Raw genomic sequence first — 23,514 nt, forward strand, 5'->3', positions numbered from 1 at the left:
CGGGAGGCTGAGGCAGAAGGATCTCAAGTTCAAAGCCAGCCTCAGCAACTTAGCAAGACCCTGTCTCTAAATAAAATGTGAAAAGGGGCCTGGGATGTGGCTTAGTGGTTAAGCACCCCTGGGTTCAATCCGAAGTACCAAAAAAAAAAAAAAAAAAAGAAAAGAAAGTGTTCGTATTGGATGCATATTCTGTAAACACTTCATAAATATAGTTTGTTTTTAAACAAAGAAAATGCAAATGATGATTCTTAAGGAAAACAATTTGGATGACAGATTGAAAGTGAGAGGCACAAACCTTGAATCATATCCCCAATGCATAGCATAGATTTTAGCTAGGTGGCCTCTCAGCGTACGTCTTGTTCGCATTTGTATTCGACCCACGGAGTCCATATTTGATGTGATCTTCAGAAAACAATAAAAATGTTATTCTTTACTTTAGATATAGTTCAGGAGATAAACCTGAAATATTCAATTAGTAGATGATAAAAAGCAGATATAAAATTTATAGTAATTTTCATTCAATATAAATAATTCTGCAAAATCATTATGGGATCAAAATGCTGTTCATAAAAAACTATGGTTAATTTAAAATAACCCTATGTGTCCTTATAGGCAAGACTCTTAACTAAAAAGAACAGATAAACCTCTAAACTTTAATAAAAAATCAGCCACCCTAGAGTCTAGGAAGGGAAGTGGGGACTGGGGGATTGCTTAATGGGTACAACAATACAGTTATACAAGACAAATAGGTTCTTATGTTCTACAATGAAGTACAGAATATAACAGCCTACCTATTATATATTTTATAAAAAAAACTAGAAGAGAGGGCTTGAAGCTTCCCAATACAAAGATATAACTGTTGAAGAGAAGGGAAATGCTCATTATCCAGATTTGACCACTACATATTGTGTACCTGCATCACATCATCACATTGTACCTGTAAATATGTATAATTATTATGTATCAATTAAGAAAATTTGCAATTAAACACTCATGAGGATAATCTCCAAGTCATCTGTATCAGTGTCAAGTTACTTCATATGAATCACTAAAACAAATTGGGGGGGGGAAACTTTACCTGAACAAGTGTTGCATCATTACATGCTTTCCTGGCATCCTGAAACAAACAAACAAAAACATGATTATAATCCATTTAGATGTAGAATCCTCTAGATCTTCTTAACACTTTATTGAAAACATAGATTTGCAAGTAAATTTTTTTTACCATACATATGATCTTTATTTAAAATGATTTTGAGCTGGGCATAGAGGCACCCACCTGTGGTCCCAGCAGCTTGGGAGGCTGAGGCAGGAGGATTGTGATTCAAAGCCAGCCTCAGCAATTTATCAAGGTCCTAAACAACTTAACAAGACCCTGTCTCTAAATGAAATTTTAAAAACGGATAGGGATGTGGCTCAGTGGTTAAGTGCCCCTGAGTTCAATCCCTGATACCAAGGAAAAAATCATGTTTTAAAATAAAATTTACATAACCTAAAATTAACCATTTTAACCATCTTAAGATATATGATTCAGTAATTTTTAGTATATTTACAATGCTGTACAACCATCACCCGTATCTAATTCTAGAACATTTCTATCACCTCCCAAAAGGAATCCCATCCATCCTATTTCCCTTTTTCCATAATTTCTCTGTGATTACTAATCTTCTTCTTACCTCATCTAAGACATTTCATATGTGGCCTTTTTAAATATCTGGCTTCTTTTATTTAGTATAATGTTTTCAAGGTTCAGCTATGTTATAGCATTAATCAGTACCTCATTCCCTTTTATGGCTAATATTCCATTATATGGATATTCCACATTTTGTTTATCCTTTAATCAAAACTGATATGGGTTTTTCCCCCCACTTTTTGGCTATTACAAAAAATGATGCTATGAGCATTCATGTACAAGTTTTTGTGTATAGTTATGTTTTTAATTCTTTGGGGTATTAAATAAGAGTGAAAATGGTGAGTAATATAGGAACTCTGTCAAACTATTTTTTTAATATTTATTTTTTAGTTGTAGTTGGACACACTACCTTTATTTTTGTTTGTTTATTTTTATGTGGTGCTGAGGATTGAACCCAGGGCCTTGCACGTGCTAGGCGAGCGCTCTACCGCTGAGCCACAACCCCAGCCCTCTGTCAAACTATTATTCACAGAAGTTATATTACATTCCCATCAACAGTGTAGGAGGTTGATTTCTCAATTTCTTCATATCCTCACCAACATTTATTATCATTTATTTTTTAAATTATAGCCATCTTATTAGATGTGAAGAGGTATCTCATTATGGTTTTGCTTTGTTGATCAATGATGTTGAGTACCTCTCTCGTACTTACTATTGGAATAATGTCTATTCCAGGTCTCTGCCAGTATTTCAACTGGGTTGTCATTCTACTGTTCAGTTGTAGTAGTTCTTTATATATATATTGAATACTAAACCCTTATCAGAGGAATAATTGATAAATATTGTCTTCCATTCTTTCAACTGTCCTTTCATTTTCTTGATTGTGTCCTTTAGCACACAAGTTTCTAATTTTGATGAAGTCCAGTTTATCTTTTTCTTTTGGTGTCATATTTAATTTGCGTAATCCAAAGTCAGGAAAATTTACAACTATGTTTACTGCCAAGAATTTTGCACTTTTGAATGTTACATTTAGGTATCATTTTGAGTTATTATTTATATATGGTGTGAGATAGGGGGTCCAAATTCTTTCCTCTACATGTGGATATCCAAATGTTCCAGTTCCATTTATTGAAAAGACTATTTTTTCCCTATTGAATGGGTTTGTTAAAAATCAGTGGACCATAAATATATGGATTTGTTTATGGACTTTCAAATTGTAAACCATTGTACAAACTTCTTTATTTACCAGGGATTGAATTTAGGGGTACTTGACCACTGAGCCACATCCCCTGCCCTATTTTGTATTTTATTTAGAGACAGGGTCTCACTGAGTTGCTTAGTGCCTCACTTTTGCTGAGGCTGGCCTTGAATTCGGTCTTCTCCTGCCTCAGCCTCCCAAGATGCTATGATTACAGGTAATGTAATCCCACAGTGCCCACTCAAACATATTTTTATTTTATGATTTAAAGACTTGCAAAACTGTATCCTGATATAAAATTATTAAGTTGATTTAATAAGCTCACAGTATTCAGAGTTATATTTATTATTAAGGCTTTAGCAGAAAGTAACATTTATTTATACAGGCAACTGTTATTTGTTGCTACTAGGAAGAAAATATTTTAGATCCAATATGCAAAAATATATCTCAGAAATTTTGAGTTGGGGATCTAGCCCAGGCCCTTGCATTTGCTAAGCATATGCTCTACCACTGAGCTATATCTCCAGACACAGTAAAATGATTTTTTAATGTAATAGCAACAATTTACACTGAGTGACATCCATATTTTTATAACAAATTCCTTCCGTGTAAGCAGGTGTTTATGTCTTCATTATTATAAGGTATTCTTTCAGTGAAACCTTAAATTTTTATACAAACAGAGGGAAGATGATGAAACAGAAATCAACATAACAAAATAAGGGAGCAATAAATATATTTTAAAAAACATTAAAACACTTTATTTATTTAGGTGCTGAGGATTAAATCCAGGACCTTGCACATGCTAAGCATGTACTCAACTAGTAAGCTATACCCCAACCCCAGCAAGACATTTTAAACCAAGTTTGTCAGTTAATAACAAATTTAGGGAATTGATATACATGCTAGATTTAAGATAATCTCCCCCTCCACAAAGGTTAGTGTAGTATCCTCTTTATTTTATCATTATTATTATTTGCCTACAGTGCTTTGTATACTCCTAGGCAAAGAGAAGATTTTTACAGAATAAAACCCAACAAAGTCTTTGCAGCACAGACTAGATGGAAGATATGAAAATTTTGGCTGCTTTTTCAACCTTCTGGTAAATAGACTATTTCTATGTAAGAGTGTTTCACAATTAGCTGTACAAAAATGTGATTTGATTCTCTCATTCTTAGCCAAATTGTGGGTTTAGAGATCTCATTTGGCAAGGAATAATTTAGCACAATTTTCTGCAATGAAAAGAATGTCTGGAAATGACAGTGATGACCTGAGCCATGTTCCAGAAATGGTGCAGTTGAAGTCTAAAATTCTGAAAAAAAGGTTCTATGAGTTCAGGTTTTATGAAAATGACCTATCATTGTTCAGGCTTTCTTTCTTGATTCAGTCATCTGGTAAAAGACTGAGATGTGCGTGTCATGCCAGGTACCGCTGTAGTCACCGTACGCACAGCAATGGACAAATAACAATTTTTTGCCCTCATAGAATTAACATTAGTATTAATAATACAATTTAAGGGCTGAAAATGAAAATCATTAAACTGCAGGAAAAATCAGTACCAAAATTTAAAACACCATGTTGGAATGCAAAAATTTTACTGACATTTTAGCAGCAATTAGGGGCAAATTTTCATAATTCAAATAATCTACTCACATCAAGAATTTATTCTTATGAACACTACTATCCATTATGAAACTAAATATAAAAGAATTCCATGCTGTTCAGCACAACAACAAAAAATAAAAGATCTGATATTAATATCTTTGTGCCAGAAAAAAAAAAAAAAGGAATGTGGCAGATGTGGTGGTGTACCTCTGGAATCCCAATTACTTGGGAGACTGAGGCAGGATGATTGCAAGTTTGAGTTCAGCCTGGCAACTCAGCAAGATCTTGCCTCAAAATAAAATTTTAAAAGGTTGGATGTAGAGTTCAGTGCTGAAGTACTGCCTAGCACATGTTAGGCCATGGGTTCAGTCTGTAGTACCACCCCAAAAAGAAGCAAGATAGGTGACATATTTATTACTATAACTCAATTACAAAAGAAAACAAAATCTATGTTTTCTTTATTTGTCATTTTTTGAGTTTAAATTTAGTCATATGTTAGGCCAAATAGCATGCATTTCTATTATGTCATGTATTTCCAACATAGTTAGGTAAACACACAGATTTTATTTCTGGAAGGAAGGGGGAAAGAGAAGGAAAAAAGGAGGGAGGGAGGGTGTTTAACTATAGTGTGACATGATTAAACTGAGGAAAAAGTGCCTGGTATTTTATATACACATACTTGAGATCATGGGAGGAGAGGAGTCAGTGAACCTGTGTCCATGACATTGTGCCTGGAATTCTGGTCAGATATGGAAATGATTAAAACAGAATTTTCAATGTAACTAAAAGCAGAAGGGGTAAATGCAAACAAAGGACTAAAATACAGAGCAGATTAACATCAGCCCTGTCATCACAGAGGCCTACTATACGAGTGAGGAGCTGCCCCTCATCAGCATTAGCATAAGTCCTGTATGTGTTATTTAATCCTCAGCACAAACCTATAGGGTGGGCGTTGGTATTCTTGCTTCACAGCAAAAACACTGAGTGTCAAAAATGTTAGAGACCTGCCTGCGGCGACACATGATAAAAATGTAATCCATACACGTTGTTTCACCATGACACCAATAAGAGAAAGAGAATGAATCCAAGCACAGGACTCTCATAAGGCTTTTAGAGGAGGAACAGGATTCGATGGATAGGATTCGAGAGAGAAAAATTGGAGCAGAGGTAGTAGAACTCCAGGCAAATGAAACAATTTGATGAAAGACAACGAAATAGGAGAGAGCAACACATGTTCAAACGATACAAAAATGGCAACCAGGCTAGATTGACTAGAGCACAGGTTTCAGGGAAAGGTGTTAAATATGGCCAGGAGGCAGTACATCCTTGGTGTCGGAGCACGGGCCTTACAGTCCAAACATGATGTCTGAGAGATGAATCCGGTACTTACGGGTTAGGTTTCCTTGGCAAGTTATTTGATCTCACTGAGCCTCGGTCTCCTCAACCTTGCCAAATTTTTTAATCTCAATGAGCCTCGGTTTCCTCAACTATAAAATGAATCAATACCAACTTTTCACAGGACAGCGCTATCAGGATGATAGGAGGTGGGCATGTGATCATGTCTGGCCAATCATCATTGTTCCTCTTAACATCTGGAGTACATGACATACAGTCAGGATGTCAGAGAATTCATTCTGGTGGTTGGCAGTATAGGTGTAGCACCCCTAGACTGAAAAATCCAACACTTGGGCACCATCACCATGCCACAAGTGGAAAATTCTACACGTGGCCTCATGTGACAAGTTCCAGTCAAAACACAGATATGCTAAAAATATATAAAATTACCTTCAGTCTATGTGTGTAAGGTATATATGAAACATAAATGAATTTTGGGTTCAGACTTGGGTCCCATCTCCAAGATATCTCATTATGCATATATAAATATACCAAAATCCAAAAAGATCTGAAATCCAAAATATTCCTTGTCTCAAGCATTTCAGAGAACAGATACTCAACTGTAATATCTAATTCAGAGACTTGTTTGTGAAGTCTTCTATGAGCATCTCAAGCAAAATAAATCCCTCCTTTGTTCTGACAGCTCTGTACAGACATAAGGTATCAACTCAGAGTTCTTGCTCACAACTAAATTGTTAGTTTCCTTGAATTCCTGGTAATAAGTCTGGTTATGACTTCACTCAGATCAACTCTTTATGATGAGTGTTTTTTTTAATATTTATTTTTAGTTGTAGTTGGACACATATCTTTATTTATTAAATTTTTATGTGGTGCTGAGGATCAAACCCAGGGCCTCACATGTCCTAGGCAAGTACTTTACCGCCGAGCCACAATCCCAGCCCTGATGAGTGTTTTTTGTTGTTGTTATTGTTTTGTTTTGATACTAGGGATTGAACCTGGAGGAGCCACATCCCCAGCCTTTTTTATTTTTTATTTTGAGACGGTGTCTCCTTTAGTTGCTTAGGCAATTGCTAAATTGCTGAGGTTAACCTTGAACTTGAGTTCCTCCTGCCTCAGGCTCCTCAGTCGATGGGATTTCAAGCATACACCACCAGCCCAGTATGGTGAGTGTTCTTTACCCTTCCCTTGATTTTCCTCTTCCTTTTCTCTTTCTCTCTCTCTCTCTCTCTCTCTCTCTCTCTCTCTCTCTCTCTCGTAATATCTTCATACAGCTTTATTCTTCAGTTTTAAATTAGGTAAGTTATTTTGAAATAGCTATTACCAAAGATACAGATTGGGAAAAGTCACAGCTATATTCCAAGCTACCAGAGATTCTCCCACTTTGTGCTGAAGTTCTTCATCTATATTTGCAAGCTGTTTTAGCTTTTACTTTTCCCTGTGAAAAGAAGCAGGCAGCTGCCAGGCTACTCACAATTCAGTCTCTCCTCTATCCAGCTCTCTAGGAGGCATACCTACATTCTTTCATTTTTAACTCTGCCTTCTTGATATTCCTCAGTGCCAACAAAGTCCAACCAAGCGTCTGTTTCATTGTTCCAAAGAAGGGATTGTTGGGCTGTCCCTTGGAGAGTGCTTCCTACTCTGTATGAGATTTACAGCTACGATCACCTCTGTCGGAACTGTCCCACAGGCTGCTGCATTTGGCAAACCTTCTCCATCCTTTTATGGCTTGAAGTTCTAAGAGTATTTTAATTTTGCTAAGGCCAGAGCTTGTATTTGTTCCTTATCCTTTTTATTGTCTTGAGCTGATTTCCAAGACTAAAAGAGGTCAGATCTGCCCTTGATCCTGCCTTTTGTAATTTTTAACATTTCTGTGATTTAATGTCTTAGAGATTCACATTTCCTACTTTATCACAGTGTAATGTCTGCCTCACTGTATTGCACCAAAAATCTAGATTCCAGGTGTATGAGTAAGAAGAGAATTGTTTATCTTCCAGCTGAGCTTACAGACATACCTACTATTAACCTCTTAGGGGCATGGAAACCACTTGTGGGCATAGGCACTTATCAGGAATCATTTTCAGAGCATTCATTAGAAGCAAGATTAAACAAAATTGACCATTTTTGGCCTTACAAATTACTTAATGTATGTAAACTGACATACTCAGGAATTTTATACATTGCTGATACTGAAAAAAAAGTGTAAAAGCTGGGGCTGAGGATGTAGCTCAGTGGCAGAGTGCTTGTTAGCATGCATAGGGCTCTGGGTTCAATCCTTAGCACTGAAATTGGCCAGAGTGGTGGGGTTGTGGGGAAAAGCATTAAAATTTCAAAATGAACTTCTTACCTGGATCTGATTCCGCAGTTGTTCTGCTTCCTGCCTCAATTGTTCCAGTTCACTCATCCTTTGAATCTGTTTACCTCAGTAATTACCAAGTAAAAGTAACTGTTGAGAGAGAGAAGAGAGAGAGAGAGACAGGTTGACACTTAGTTGTCCATCTTCAAATTTACTTTTAAGACTCTAACATATAATTGTTTTTAGCCCTTCTGAAACTCTGGTCGATTATTACTAAAATTGACAGTTGCTTAGTAAGTATGGATCTGGGTCATTTACCGAAGGGTTTTATGGAGGAATGTGATGTGAAAGTTGTCAGCACCAAAACAGCCACTTATGTCAAACCCTGACAAAACAGAGCCCGAGGCCATGAAGGAGGAGCCCCCAGACATGTGCCTATGAAGGAATCACCCAAGGAATTCCTGGAAACCACAGTGTTCTGGATAAGCCTGCATGCAGACACTTGCCTCACAGCTGCCTCCGCCATGGGCTAATACCAGCTCCTGCAACAAGCTATGAGAGCCAAAGGGCTTTGTTTCAAAACATCGTCTGTGGACTTTGACCTTTTTTCTTTCGAAATCCTATCCTTGCCCCAACTTCTCCGGATGCACCTATAGTCCCCCATACCATACATATCCCAGACAGCAATCCCTTGCCGTCTAGGGGGGAAAAAATCTTGTTTTGGACCGTTGGTCTTTCTGTCACTCATGTTAGGCTAAGAGTGATCTGAAGAATCCTCGAGTTGTAGTATTTATAAATGAATTATAAACTGGTTATGGTAGTGCCCAGTGATTTGGGAGGCTGAAGATCACAAGTTTGAGGCCAGCCTGGGCAACTTAGTGAGATCCTGTCTCAAAAAAAAAAAAAAAAAAGAAAAGAAAGAAAGAAAGAAAGAAAGAAAAGAAAAGAAATGAAATGAAAAGGAAAGGAAAGAAAATGGCTAGGGATATAGCTCAGTGGTAGAGCACCCCTGGGTTCAATGGGAAACCTGCCCCGCATACACAGACAAACTAAATTATACAGAAACGATGCAGGACAGGAGTCTAGTGAGAAATACTTTACAGCAGTTCACAGGGCAGCACTCAACATCTCCAACTGGCCTCCATATATGCACCTCAAATTCAAAGCTTCAAAACTGAATCCACTCCACCTGCAAGTCCTCCTCATTTCAGTAAACAGCAACTCCATTCTTCCAACTATTAAAGATAAAAATCTGAGAGTCATCCTTAATTTCTGCTTCTCTCCCACCCTCCCCCTCTAATCCATCAGCAAATCAAGTCAATTATTCCTTACAATATTATTTAGGATCCGACTGATTCTGATTACTTCCTCTATCTTGATGCAAGCCCTCATTATCTCTCACCTGGTCTCCTTCCTACTGACAGGATCACTCTCAGTCTAATCTAGGCAGAGCAAGTCAATTATTACTAAAATACCACTAAATATCACTCTTAAAATACAAGTCACTCTTAGGCTTTAAATTCTGCAATGGTTTTCTGCTTCACACAGAGTAAAGCCAACTCTGTATCTTGACCTAAAGAGCCCTGTACCTGGGGCTGGGGATGTGGCTCAAGCGGTAGCGCGCTCGCCTGGCATGCGTGCGGCCCGGGTTCGATCCTCAGCACCACATACCAACAAAGATGTTGTGTCCGCCGAGAACTAAAAAATAATAAATATTAAAAAATTCAAAAAAAAAAAAAAAGAGCCCTGTACCTGTCTCTCATACATACCCACACCCTGCACACACCTACTCTTCCTTTGCCCCTCCCTTTTCTCCTCCAGTTGCTCAAAAGCTTTCTTGCTGTTCTCTGAATACACTAAGCGGACTCCAGCCTCAGTGTCTTTCAGTCCCCCTTCCCTTGGCCTGGACCACTCTTGCCTGTGACAGTTTCATCGCTTGCTTTCTTGTGTCTGCTCAGATGTTACCCTCTCAGAGGAGCCTCTGCTGATAGCACACGCACATACCCAACCTTCTCCCTTTCTAGGTCACCTACCCCGTCAACACAACTGAGCATGTATTTACCTATTTGTGGATTTGTTTCCCCCTTATAGAAAGCAAGCTCCTTGGGGTAGGGTTTTGGTTTGCTTTACTCTTTGCTATACACCCAGCACTTATGACACTTGGTTTTCCAGTAAATAAGCGAACCTTAAATAGCTTAAGAAATAAAGGAAAACTCATTCTAAGGAATTAGAATAAATCACAGAATCAAAAGGCAAGAATATTACCATTTTAGGAAGAGATTTCCCCCATTGTGTTTTTACATCTTGTTTGTTGGAATCAGGATCCAATTAAGGACTACATGATACATTTTGTCATGTCTCTTAAGGCTCTCCATCTAGAAATAGCCACCTCTTGCTTTTTTTTTTCCCCCTGTGATATTTATTGATTCACTAGAGACTAAGTTACTTGTCCTTAGAATGTCCCACTTTCTATTTACTTCTTGATGCTACTGTTTGTTTACTTACCCTCTACACTACCTGTAAACTGGAAGTTAGATTGACAGGATAGAATATATTCAGGTTAGAATATATTGTATGTATAGACTATACATACATATATATGGCAAGAATTAGGTGATCTATGGACTTCTTTTTTAAATAATTTTTTAGTTGTGGATGGACATAATAACTTTATTTTTATGTGGTGCTGAGGATCGAACCCAGTGCCTCACACATGCAAGGCGCGTGCTCTATCACTGAGCCACAAGCCCAGCCCTGGACTTCTTCATACTACAGTACATCAGAATGAACTTCCTGTTTTCTTTATGCCACTGCTAGTGACTCTCTCAGCTTGGTCAGTGAGTTCAGTTGTTAACAGTGTAATCTATCTAGTGGGGTGCTGGGTTTCGGTTAGCAACTAAAAGGCTCTGGGGCCACTCCAGTTAAATTGGGCTAATTGGGCTGTGCAAAATAATCACACAAGAGACACAAATATCTTTTTCTTTGGAGTCGCTGTGAAGGCTCCTCTGATCTTAAGGGTCTGCAGGAAAAGAGAGAGCTAGAGCATACGCTGACCCCTTTTATCGAGGAGAAGGTATTCAAATGAGGCAAGGGGTCAGGTTTCAGGGGGCTGAGCCTATCTTCATGATGTCCACTGTCAGCAGGTTGACTGACATCTGGGTAGGCCACACCCAAGGCCACAGTAAGAGAAAGGGACACACACTAGGCACTTCCATGGAAGATTCTATCCTAAACAGGGCAAGGGGTTATATTACAAAGGAACAGGTGAGCATAGCTCCACCCATGGGGCTGTAGCAAGACACACCCAAGCAAGAGACACCGATCCTCCAACCCAAGAAGGGTGGGGAAAGCTCTGCCACATTTCTGTGACTGAGCACCTCAGCACCAGCCAGGGAGTGTGACTCAGTCAAGTGCAAGGTTGGTCTCCCACAGAGGGGGACTACAGCTTTATCGTTTCATTCAGTAAGTTATCTGCAAGGAGCCTCTGACTTTCAACTGGATTCTTACCATCAGCAGTTAAACATGCCCAAGTCTCTCCCTTTAAAAAGAGTGTGGTGGGGAGGAGAAGGCAGTCAGAGACTATGGCAGTTGTGGTTCAAGTGGATCCAGGGACAGCTCGTGCTGGTTGGTACCATCCATATGATGCTGGCTTTGCAAGCCTGCAGAATGTAAGAGTTATGGAGTCTTGGAAGCTTCCACCAAGATTTTAAATGGAAAGCCTGAGTAGCTGAGCAGTGTGCTGTGGAGTGGAATGGAAATGTGGGAGTGAAGTAAAACTGCAATGGAGACCCAGGGAAGGTGAAGATGTCAGCAACAGGCAACAATTGTCAAGGAAAGCTATGGGCAGCACACAGAGTCAGCCCAAGAGAGTGGACATGTGCACTGCCTCCAGCAAGGCTGAAAGAATGGGGCTTCCCAAGTCCTGGCAGCCCACGTCTTGCCACAGTGTGACCTGGATGGAGCCTCAGGATTTAATGTTTACCCTACTGTGTTCTGGTCTTGATTCAGACTGATCCTTCCTTACTATTTTCCTATTCCAAGCTTTTGAAATAAGAACATTTACCTTGCATTTATCTTACCATTGTGTCTTGGTAGTATGTGACTTTCTTTTTTATTTTTATGGGTCTCACATTTGAGTTTGTCTGGAGTCTTGAAGAAGACTTTGTACTTAAACATTTGACCAATGCTGGAACAGTTAAGACTCTGAGGACTCATGGGCATGGACTGAATGCATTTTGCATTATAAGATGGACAAGAGCCACTGGAGGCCAGGGCTGGAATGCTACAGTTTGGATGAGTGTTCCCCAAGGGTCTAGGTGTTAAAGGCTCAAACCCTAGTGTGATATTCTTGGGAGGTGGTAAAACCTTTAAGAGGTGGGGCCTTACGGGAGGCTCTTAGGTCATCGAGGGCCTTGAAGGGAGTAGGGGACCCCAGGTCACTTTCTCCTCTTTTTGCCTCCTGGCTGATAAGGTGAGTGGTTTGCTCTGCCCTACAGTCAAACCATGGTATGCACCTTGCCAGAGGCACAAGGTTATGGGACTAATTTTCATGAGCTGGAACCTCCAAAACTGTGAGCTAAAATAAACCTTTTCCCTTTCTTTATAAAAAATATTTTTTTCTTGACCATACATCTCACCATCACCTACAATCCTTCTCTTAATTAAATACTTCTAAAGAGAGCTGCCTATCCATGACCCCATTTCCTCATGTGGAATTCTGAATTCTCAAGCCTTGTTCATGTCTAGTAGACCTGGGCTGATTAAACAGGCATGATGGAAAGGGAGTGGGCAGCTATAAGGCAAGAGGCTGTCTGAGAAATGTTTCTAAGCCACAAAACCAGAATCCTTGCGATGTTAGTGCCAGACAACTGTGAACTTTCTTTGGATAATGTCAAAGCTGCCTTTCCCCTGTTCTTCCCTTTCTGCTGCTAAATAGAGGAACTAACTTTTCATTCTTTAAGAAAATCAGGATAGAGAACATACTGCACAGATTTCCTAGGTTAATTTTTTCTTCTTGTCCAACAATTGTCAGATTCTTTACAGTAACAATAAAGTGCAATTCTAACGTAAACTCATAGACAAGCCTAGAGGCTATCTAGGGTAAAATGAGGCTATAAGGTGCTCTAGGTGAAAGCTAAGATGGTTAAGTTCTAGGAAATTATGTTCTGAAGGTGAGGATTCAAGGTTAAGGGTAAGCTGTGTATTGATGTGTATGCATGTAACTATAAGCTTAGAATTCCTGGGAATAATATTTCTGCATCAGGTATAATTTAGTAAGTAGCTCCCTCAAACTGTGCACCTAAAGCATGCTCAAATTTTGAGAGATCAAGTCCCCTAAGAGCATTTATTTTGACCAACAGAAAACAAAGACATCTATTACTTGCCCATCCACAGCTCTTGTATATCCACAGTTTAATAAAAAGTGGAAATCAGAGAAGTGGCAAAATTTTTTCTAAAACTGTGTTAACTCTATATGGAGAAAAGGGAAATATGGAAACAGGTTGGGGGCAGAATTGGCAAGACAAATGGTGACCCACTACTGAAGAAGTCCTCCACTGGGTCCCAACCAGGCAGACTAGCTGCAGCATAAACCAGCTCAGAGTCTTTCTTATTTAAAGCTTAAAGTAATCAAGATCCTAATCTGAGAAAGGCAAAAGCCAAAAATAATCTCTAACCAACCAGACTTTCCCTGAATTAATGACAAGGAAGCAATTACAGATAGAAATTAAAGTTTTCCACTGACACTGGTGTGTGTATGTAACAGAAAATTGAGGAGGATGTCTCCTAAGGATTTAGATCTGGTATGCATGGGCCCCAACAATCAAACATACTTTTTTTTTTTTTTTAAATCTTCCAACATATGGAAACAGAATCTCCCTAATGGTTTACTAACAGCTCAATGATCAGCTGCATCCTGCCCACCCCACATACAACACATCTGCCACAGTTGATTATTTATTTATTTAGCCACATATTTGATTTTAAAAATCATCCCTAAATATAAGAAAACTGGGGAGAGGAAGAAATGTTAATAATAAGAGCTAGATAAGTACAGTGTATTTTCTCTACCCCTAAAATAAGAAAGAAAAAAGCAAGACACCCCCCACCCCACCCCAAAAAAAGGACAAAAAACAAAAACCAAGCCTTGGACTGGGAAAAGATAGTTATAAACTAAAATTCAAATAAAGGATTAGCGTGCAGAATCTTAAAAGCAGTTCCTTCAAACTACCAATACAAACAACTAACATTCCTATAGGAAAATATGCACATACAGGAACTGGCCAATCATAGCAGGAAAAACTCCAGAGGCCAATATATAAATGGAATAACTCAACCTCAAAAATGAGGGAAATGCAAATTAAAATACAGGATACAGTTCCACACCTGTTAAGATTTTTTAAAATATTTTTTAGTTGTAGATGAACACATATTTTTATTTTATTTATCTATTTTTATGGGGTGCTGAGGATAGAACCCAGTGTCTCACACATGCCAGGCAAGTGCTCTACCACTGAGCCACAAACCCAGCCCCCCCATACCTGTTAGATTAACCAAATGTTTTTTAACTTAACTGGGAATTAGCAAGGTTATAGAAAAATGACAACTCTCATTCTCATGGGGCAACTCTTTGTAAAGCAATGTGGCAATATCTATCAAAGGTGATGATACTTATGTCTTTCACTGATGATTTAATTCCCCTCCTGGATAACTAGGTCTTAAAAGATACTCTAGTGCATGCATGCAAGAGCAGGGTATAACTATTCATACCACACTACTTAAAATAATAACAAACTGGAACACCAATGGCCACTGTCAAAATGGATAATTGTAGCATCTTCACAGCAAATTATTATAAAGTGATGAAAACAAATGAACTACAGTAAGAAACAGCACAGCTGAATCCTAAAAATAATGTTGAGGAGAAAAAGTTCCAGCATAAATATCTCTTTTACAAAACTCAAAACCACTAAAACTAAATAACATTATTTAGGATGTGTAAATATGTAATACAACTTTTTTTTTTTAAGCAAAAGAATGATCATATCATATGAGGAAGGAACACACAGGTGATTGCTATTTTTTTAATTCTTGAGCTGAGGACTTTCTTGATAGTTGTCCATGTATTATTAAGTAAGCAAACATAAATATATAAAAGTGAGTCGTATATGGATGAACTACAGGCACATGCCACCATGCCTGACAAGATGAGTCTCGTTATAATGAACCCAACTTTTGCACATGAACTCCACTGCTAACAATGAATTAAATAGAATGAAATAAAATGAAAGGAAAGAAAAAAAGAAACTGAGGTTCAGACAAGTTCAATAACTTGCTTAACATCAGAGGTAGAGTTGGGGTTTGAAGCACACGACTGAAACCCAGGCTCAAGACGGCTCTGCTGGGCTTCGTCTTTTGAAAGGGCATCTCACTGGATTTGCTGGATCTGACTGAGGACCTTTGTTTCTTATTTCAACTTTATTCCTAGGGTTGTTACAATCCCACAGCTCCCTCGCTCTCCTTGTGCTTAACCATTCCTTTTCTGTGGCTTTGTGGGTACTTCAATCCGTTCATTTCTTAAATATTTATTTGTGTTTCCCTGGGCTCTATCTTCAGCCAGCTAATTAAGAAACTTCCCTCCTGGGAGGAAGGAAAGATAAAAGGAATGCAAGGTATAAATGAGCCAGTCCTACCTTCCTTAAGAAAAAAAAAAAAGAAAGAAAAAAGAGAATGCAGTTTAATAGTCAAAGAATCTCACCAGTGGTGATTTTGCTCAAGGTCAAATTGCAGCTGTTAATCACAATTTATCCTTGAAATGGAATGAAATTGCACAAGCAATCTTAATCTCATAATTTAACAGAAATTATTTGATAAACCCAGTGCTCTTATTTTTAGTTACTGTAACTTCTTGATTTCCTTTTCAACATGGATATTTGCTCCATTTAACACATTTTAAATAACTGTCATATAGTGAAAGCATTGTTAAGGTGAAAAGAAAGCAGCATATCAGTTATCTTTTCGAAGTTCAGCTGTACCAGTTACACATATCGAAAGATACCAATGAACCATTGTATCCAAGCCAATTTGTTAAATAAAATGGAAAAAAAATACAGCTGTATAATTCAAATGGCCTTCTCACTCCACATCTTAAAAGTCCACAGAACTTTTACTAAAGCAAGGCATTATGCATCTGTACAATTACACTGCTGTGTTGGTCAACAGCCATTCGAATCCATACGAGACAAGCAAAAATAAGTGCTTCTTAGCTAGTAATAATTTTCACACTGATCATGAAAGCTCATGTTAAGCCATGAAAGACTATTTGAAATTGAACTTTAAAAATTTAAGCCTAAACTGCTTTCGCTTCCTAGAAGTCTGTTCTCTGAAAGTTAGTTTCAAGTAGTATGCTGTTATATCCAATTTTCTAATTTTCTACTTTGCTCTTTGCAATCAGATTTAAATTTCTTATACTTTACAAAATACATTTTAAAAAACATAATGAATCAGGTGAGGTATTTTAAAGCTTGTATGATCATTCTTACCAAGGAATTTAAAACACACAAGCCACCCCATCCCACATTTGTCTTTCTCAACAAGTTAGCCAAAACCCTAGAGCTGCACCGAGCAAGTGGATACGAGAGCAAGAGAAGCCAGAGATGCTGAAATTGTAGCACAGAACACCAGGTTTTGTGTTTTGTTACTTGGCCATCATGTTATTCATTACTTGGAGCATTTTTAAGTGTCCTCAAAGTAAAACAACCCACCTTCTTGTGAATTGAAGGCCGTCTGTTCTGTGTTCCAGGAAATAAAGAAGGCCCTGCTCTCCAGACTGTCTCCCTTCACCTAGCAGTTCCGTTCTGCAACAGTTTATGCTGTCACCCAGACATTTACTGAATATGCCAGGAACAGGGGCCATATGAATACAACTTAGGCCCTGGTCTCAAGGAATTTACAGTCTATAAAGGAAGACAGACATATAAATGCATACACACATAGGCCCATGATCCATTATAATAAACCCTAGTGCTACATGTGTTTCGGAATTTTGACGTTTTCAGATTAAACAAAGTGTTCGTTATATGTAGCAAAATACCGCCTATAGACCGTGGGGGCAGCATCCCACATAATCAGGAACTGACATTTCTGCAGCAAAATATAAATATGTTCACAGTTAGAATGGACAAAGAGATTAGCAATCGCTTCAGATCACACTGTGCCACCAAATCAGTTCATGACATATAAGGTTTTGACACTAAATGATTCATGAAGAAAAAAGCCTGTATTTTGAGAGCATTTTGGATTTTTAAGTTGTGAATAAGAGATCATTGACCTGTAATACAGATGAGGAAGATTACCTGGCATGAAAGCAGGAGGACCTCTACACTTAAATGGTCTAAGCAGGAGTTGTTGAAACAAGAAGATAATATTAACTGAGCACTTGCTATGTACATACACTATCCAAAGCTCTTAATAGTAGTAGTTTAGTTCTTACAACAATCCCATTCTACAAAATGACCTAGTCTAGATCCCTTGTTGATAAATTTCAATTTCCTTATGCAATAACCTGCCTACCATGTTCCATTCAAATAAGTAACATAGTTGATAGTATTCTAGGATCAAGTATCTTAAATTATTTTCTTATAAAAACTGGTCACTATGAGCCTTCTTAACTATCCTAAATATAGTGTATATAATCTATATCCCATTCCAGTGAGACAACAAAGCCTCATTCAGCTTAAGCTACATTACTGGGTTTTTAGTTTCACAGTTCTAAACAGCTATTTTTTTATACTTCAAACAATTGCTAGGTGAAGTGTTTAAGTGAGGAACTCAATATAAAAACAGGTAGGGGGTGAGTCAAGCCAACGCTAAATGTTGCCATAAAAATACCAAAAATCTTATGTAAAGCCCAGAGAGTATTTGGGTTTGAAGCATAAGGACATTTTCCTCATCTTTACCTCTCCCAAAGTAGTAGTCTAACTTTCTTCAGCTATAGAGAAATTGATAAAATTGACAGATTCTATTAATTCCTCTTTAGCTGAAAATTTTTTGACAAGCTAAATGGCAGAGGAAATGGCAGGGCTTCTAAAACATAACAGGGAAGAAACTGATGTTTCAGGATACTCATGAACTCTTCACATAATAAAAGTTTTAAAAAATCAATACAAGAGCAAGAATGATACACAATACAACGAAACATCACGCAGCTATGAAGAAGAGCACATCAGAGCTTAAGCACTGATTACAAAGATGCCAGCATTAACATCCCCTGAATAAATTCTTCCTTTTCAGATACCAACGGGAAGATGAGGATCTTGGTGGGAGTTTTTTCTTGCACGTAATAACTATCCTGCACAGGAACAAACTCTGCTAAAGCCAAAATTGGGGAGGGGAAGCCAAAATCCTTTTAAGATGTTATATATTGCCTTAACTACGAAATAAGGACACCGAGAGAAATATATTATTTTAGCAGTAAGTAGTACTTGACTAATAGAAATCACTTCATGCAGCTTCTACTTCAAAGCCGATTGAATAACATTTCTCTCTTAGTAATTCCGGAAGAAAAAAAATCTTCATAATGCATATTGGAAAAATAGTATTGAGGGACACATGCTATGAGCTTACTAAGCATTTTTTCTTCATAACTATTGCCCCAAAGGAATTTTTTGGTATCTGACTGTTATAGTTTAGATATGAGGGTATTTTTCAAAGTCTCATGTGTGAGACAATGTAAGAGTGTTCAGAGGTGAAATGATTAGACTATGAGAGCCTAATCTCCCTCCCCTCCCTCCCCGCCCCCCTTCCTGGTTGCTTGGGTTGCTTGTCCTGAGCTGCTTTCTTCTGCCACTTCCTTCCACCATGATGTTCTGCCTCACCGGCCATGGACTGATCCTCTGCAACAATCAGCCAAAACAAACTTTTTCCCCCTCTACGTTGTTCTTGTCAAGTCTTTTGTTCACAGCAGTGAAAAGCTGACAGCCACACTGTTCCACCCACAGGATATTAGCAGAAAGGAGGTAAAGCCGCATAATGATGATGAGCTCCACCTCTGGGACCCAACTGTTGGCGCTGGAACATTGACTTCTACAACTGCATGTGTTAACAGCAAAGTTAAGGAGGGTCCGCTGAAATTATTACAACCATTGAGAAAAAGAGGTCCTTCTTTTGGGGGGAGGAGGGTACTGGGGATTGAACTCAGGGGCACTCGGCCACTGAACCACATCCCCAGCCCTATTTTTGTATTTTGTTTAGAGACAGGTTCTCACTGACTTAGTTGTTTAGCACCTCGTTAAATTGTGAAGACTGGCTTTAAACTTGCGATTCTCCTGCCCCCTACCTCCCAGGCTGCTGGGATTACAGGTAAGTATCACTGAGCCCGGCAAAAAAGAGGTCTTTGAACTAAATGTGGAAAAATATTAAAAATATTTTAAGGAAAAGGCAGTATATTTGAGCAGAAAGTGTTTTTAAGTAATCGAAATATTTTGGATGTCTATTTTTTTTCATCCTTGGCTATACAATCTAACTACTGTCCATTCTTTTCAGTTACATTATGATTAACCTGGAGGCTTACCTTAAATTAAAAATTTCAAACTGGTTTAATTTTTTCAAAGTTAAATTTTCAGTTTGTGATCCAGGTTTTTCCATTTTTGATTTTTCCTACGGATCTATTCTCATTATTAGTATTACCTCCAGCAGAGGGCAGACAAAAGATAGGTAAAGATAATAAAGTTAGAAACTTACGGGCTTCCAGAGAAGCGTTAGTAGCTTCACCAAAAGACCTTAAATAGCATTAATGCTGTATGATCTCTGGACACTGTCTTGCCTGATTGAAATAACTTTGGCTAAAATGTAGCAACGAGTTGGCAAATATAAATTCAAGCATTCATTCAACAATTCTGAGTCTCAGCCACATACCAGGCATATTTTAGGCTCTAGTGATTCAGTAGTAAACAAAACAAACAAAAGTTTCAATTGTTGCAGCACTTTCTTCAGTATCAGTTTGGGAGATAGTGAAGCACATAAACAAATTGCATGTTTTTAAATACAGATAGGAAGTATACAGGGAATACAGGGAAAATTATCAGAAGTTGGTGGGCATGGTGGTGTAGCCTGAAATTCCAGCAACTCACAAGGCTGAGACAGGAGGATCCCAAACAACTTGGCAAAGCCCTCAGCAACGTAGTGAGACCCTAAGACCCTGTCTCAAAATAAAAAATGAAAAGGGTTGGGGATGTGGCTCAGTGGTAAAGCACCCCGGGGTTCAATCCCCAGTACTTAAAAAAAATAATTACAACAACTTGGAGGGTGACTAGAAAGTTCATTTTTAAATTAATTAATCTAAGTAAAGCTGAATGGAGTGAGGAAATGAGTTATGCCTTAAAAGAGGAAAGCTTATCAGGCAGAAACAAAAGTAAATGCAAAGGTCCTAAGGCAGAAACTAACTTGCAGGAAGATAACGAGGTAGAGGCATAGCAATTCTGAAACTGTTCTGTGTGTCTGGTAGAACTGAACAAATGAATAAATTCATTATATTTGGGAGCTAGAGTTTTCACTCTGGGAGAAGAGAACTAAAATGTGGAATGGACGAAGGCACTAAAGAACACTCTGTTGTTGGATAGGATTCATGGCATCAACGTGAACTCAGGATTAAAATATATATACATATGTGCTGCTGCAGATGTGCATGATGTTTCCTTGCTCTGTCTGGTGAAAGGGCCTAGGAGTAATGATGCCTAGAGTAGCAGCTAACACAGCTAACGTCCCTATTGAAAAGGCTGTTTCCAGAGCTTCAACAGGGGAATATGAGCCTTGAACATTTTGTGCCACAAAGTAAGATAGTTTTTTATTTTTATTTTTTTAAGTTGGTCATGTCAGAAGGAAATAGGTGTCTATCATGGTGGCACCTGCATGTAGTCCCAGCTACTCTGGAGGCTGAGTAGGGAGGATTGCTTAAGGCCAGGAGTCCAAGACCAGCCTGGGTAACATAGCGAGACCCTGTCTCAAAACAGCAACAAAAGAATATAGGAATTAATTCAAAGGAGCTCCCAGTGGCCAAATCTGGGGAAATTTGAGCATCAAAATGAATAATGATGGTAATATATTATAACCCACTGAATAACATGAGAATCCATTCCACATTTTTAGTTTTCTTCTCCCAGAGTAAAAACTCTAGCTCCCAAATGTAATGAATTTATTCATTTGCTCAATCCTACAAGACACACAAAATAGTTTCAGAATTGCTATACCTCTACTATACAAAAAACAGCGTCGTACGCGGAGTTCAAGATGTTTCTCAGTTCTTTTTGTCTTTAGATTAAGGGCATATAGTTAAAGTCCTATGTTCAAAACTTACTTGGATTCATTTTTTTTTTCCTTCTGAGAGTTCAGGCTATTCATTGAAATAGAGTTGGCTCATTTTTTTATTGTTTGTATTCAATTTTAAAGTCCACTCCCCTATCTTGTTAATTTTATTTTTGAACATGTAAAAGATAAACAAGTTTCCAAAATTCAAAACCACACAAAAAGGTATGTCATTCTTTTTAAATTTCAGTTTATTCAGTTTCTACTCACCCTGATATAGGAAACTAACTGGTTTCTGGCTACCTTTCCTGTATCAATTTATTTAAAAAAAACAATTTTTGATGACACAGGGGATTGAAACCAGGGATACTCTACCACTGAGTTATATCCCTGGCTCATTTTTAAAAATTTTCTAAATTTAAAAAAAATTTAGTTGTAGATAGACACAATACCTTTATTTTATTTTATTTACTTTTATGCCGTGCTGAGGATCAAACCCAGTGCCTCACACATTCTAGGCAAGCACTCTATCCTTGACCCACAACCCCAGCCCCCTGTTTTTTAAAATTTGAGGTAGGGTCTCGCTCAATTCTTCCTTCTGGCCTCAAACTTGTGATCCTGCTTCTCTAAATTGCCCCAGCTAGCCTCAATGTTGCACTCTTCCTGCATTGGCCTCCCAAATCACTGGGATTATAGGCATGGGCCACCATGCCCAGCTATCCTGTATTGACTTTTGTTCTGTCAAAGAATTAGGCTTCTGCAAGGTGAAGCAGAGAAATGAGGTAATCACTGAAGTAGAATACTTACTGTTTTTTTTTTTAATTCACTATAAGATGGGAGACATGAGTATGTTTACATAGAACATAAATGATTCCACAGAAACTGAAAATTTGAAAATGAGAAGGAATAATTGCAAGGGTAAATATCTATCAAAATATCTCTTCGTTTAATCTGAAGGATATCAAAGGGTTCCCATATTCCAAAATAGGTATCACCCTGTTTGTAACCTGACAAATTAGTTATATCTCTGTGACAAGAGAATTCACATTAAAATGGGGTCATTATTTTGGAAGGATAAGTAAGTCATAATTACCTATTAATGTCAGTAAGATACATTCCAACAAGAGGGAAGTTCTGAACTTTAAACAAGATATTTAACAGGAATAGAGTGACAGAATGGCTGATCTATAGAGTAACATGGATGAATAGTACAAATCATGCTGGAAAGACCAACTCGCATCTCTGGTATGTCTTGGAAATGTTATGCATATGCTAATGAGGAATTGTGGATCATTCCTCTTGCCTTGGCACTAAGTTAATGTGACACAGAGGAAAAAACATGAACTTCAGATCCTGCCTTGAACCCCAGTTGAGTTAAACAGTGACCACTGGAAAGCTCCTTAACATCTTGCAGACAGTTTCCTTGCCTGTATTAGTAGATAATGTCTTCTTTTCCAAGTTATTGAAATATAAATAAAGTAAAGCACTGTCACTGGCCCAAGATGGATGATTAGTAAGAAATTTCTATAATAAATGCAGATTAAACTAGTCAGCAAGGTAAATAAACTATAACAGCCATCTGACTTCTATAACATGCCTGAAAGAAATTAGAAATCACACCGCCTCAGGCAGTATTTGATACAGGAAGAAAAATGTCCAACACTTAGTTCCAATTTTTAATTTTTAAATTTTCCCAGGGCCTGTTTTTAAAGTGTAAAAATATGTGTTGACATACTTAAGCATCAATTATTTTTTTAAAAAAATTTACAGGTTAACAAAGTCCAATAACTCAGAATAACTTCCTATACTGTGTGTGTGTGTGTGTGTGTGTGTGTGTGTTTACAAAAAGATAACCTAAATGTATTACAACCATACTGGTAAGGTTTGTAAACTTAAAATGTGTATTCAAAGGTTGACGATCTTTATAAAACATTTTAAAGGCTTATATTTGTTTCAAGTTCATCTACAAACCAAAATGCAACATGAAAAATATTGAATGATTGTTAACCAAATATTGAAATCTGCAATAAGCTTTCGGAGCCTAGTAGCACTGATAAACCAAAACTCCACGCTAATGACTATTAAAATGTGCAGACTTAACGCGCACAATTATAAATGTATATAGTTTACCAC

At 37.9% G+C, this 23,514-nt stretch overlaps 1 protein-coding gene across 1 annotated transcript in view; it reads right to left on the reverse strand.

Moving 5' to 3' along the window:
* GNB4 (G protein subunit beta 4) overlaps positions 1–23,514 on the reverse strand; it is a 44,312-nt gene that overhangs the window by 19,511 nt on the left and 1,287 nt on the right. Inside the window, exons 2-4 of the mRNA XM_081301249.1 lie at positions 8,134–8,232; positions 1,079–1,117; positions 296–402 (exon numbers count right to left, since the gene is read on the reverse strand). Coding sequence (XP_081157375.1) covers positions 296–402; positions 1,079–1,117; positions 8,134–8,190 — 203 coding nt within the window. The 5' untranslated portion in view covers positions 8,191–8,232. The remainder of the gene's footprint in view (positions 1–295; positions 403–1,078; positions 1,118–8,133; positions 8,233–23,514) is intronic.

Source organism: Spermophilus citellus (assembly GCF_964194105.1).
Source record: "Spermophilus citellus genome assembly, chromosome: 7".
Taxonomy (NCBI): domain Eukaryota; kingdom Metazoa; phylum Chordata; class Mammalia; order Rodentia; family Sciuridae; genus Spermophilus; species Spermophilus citellus.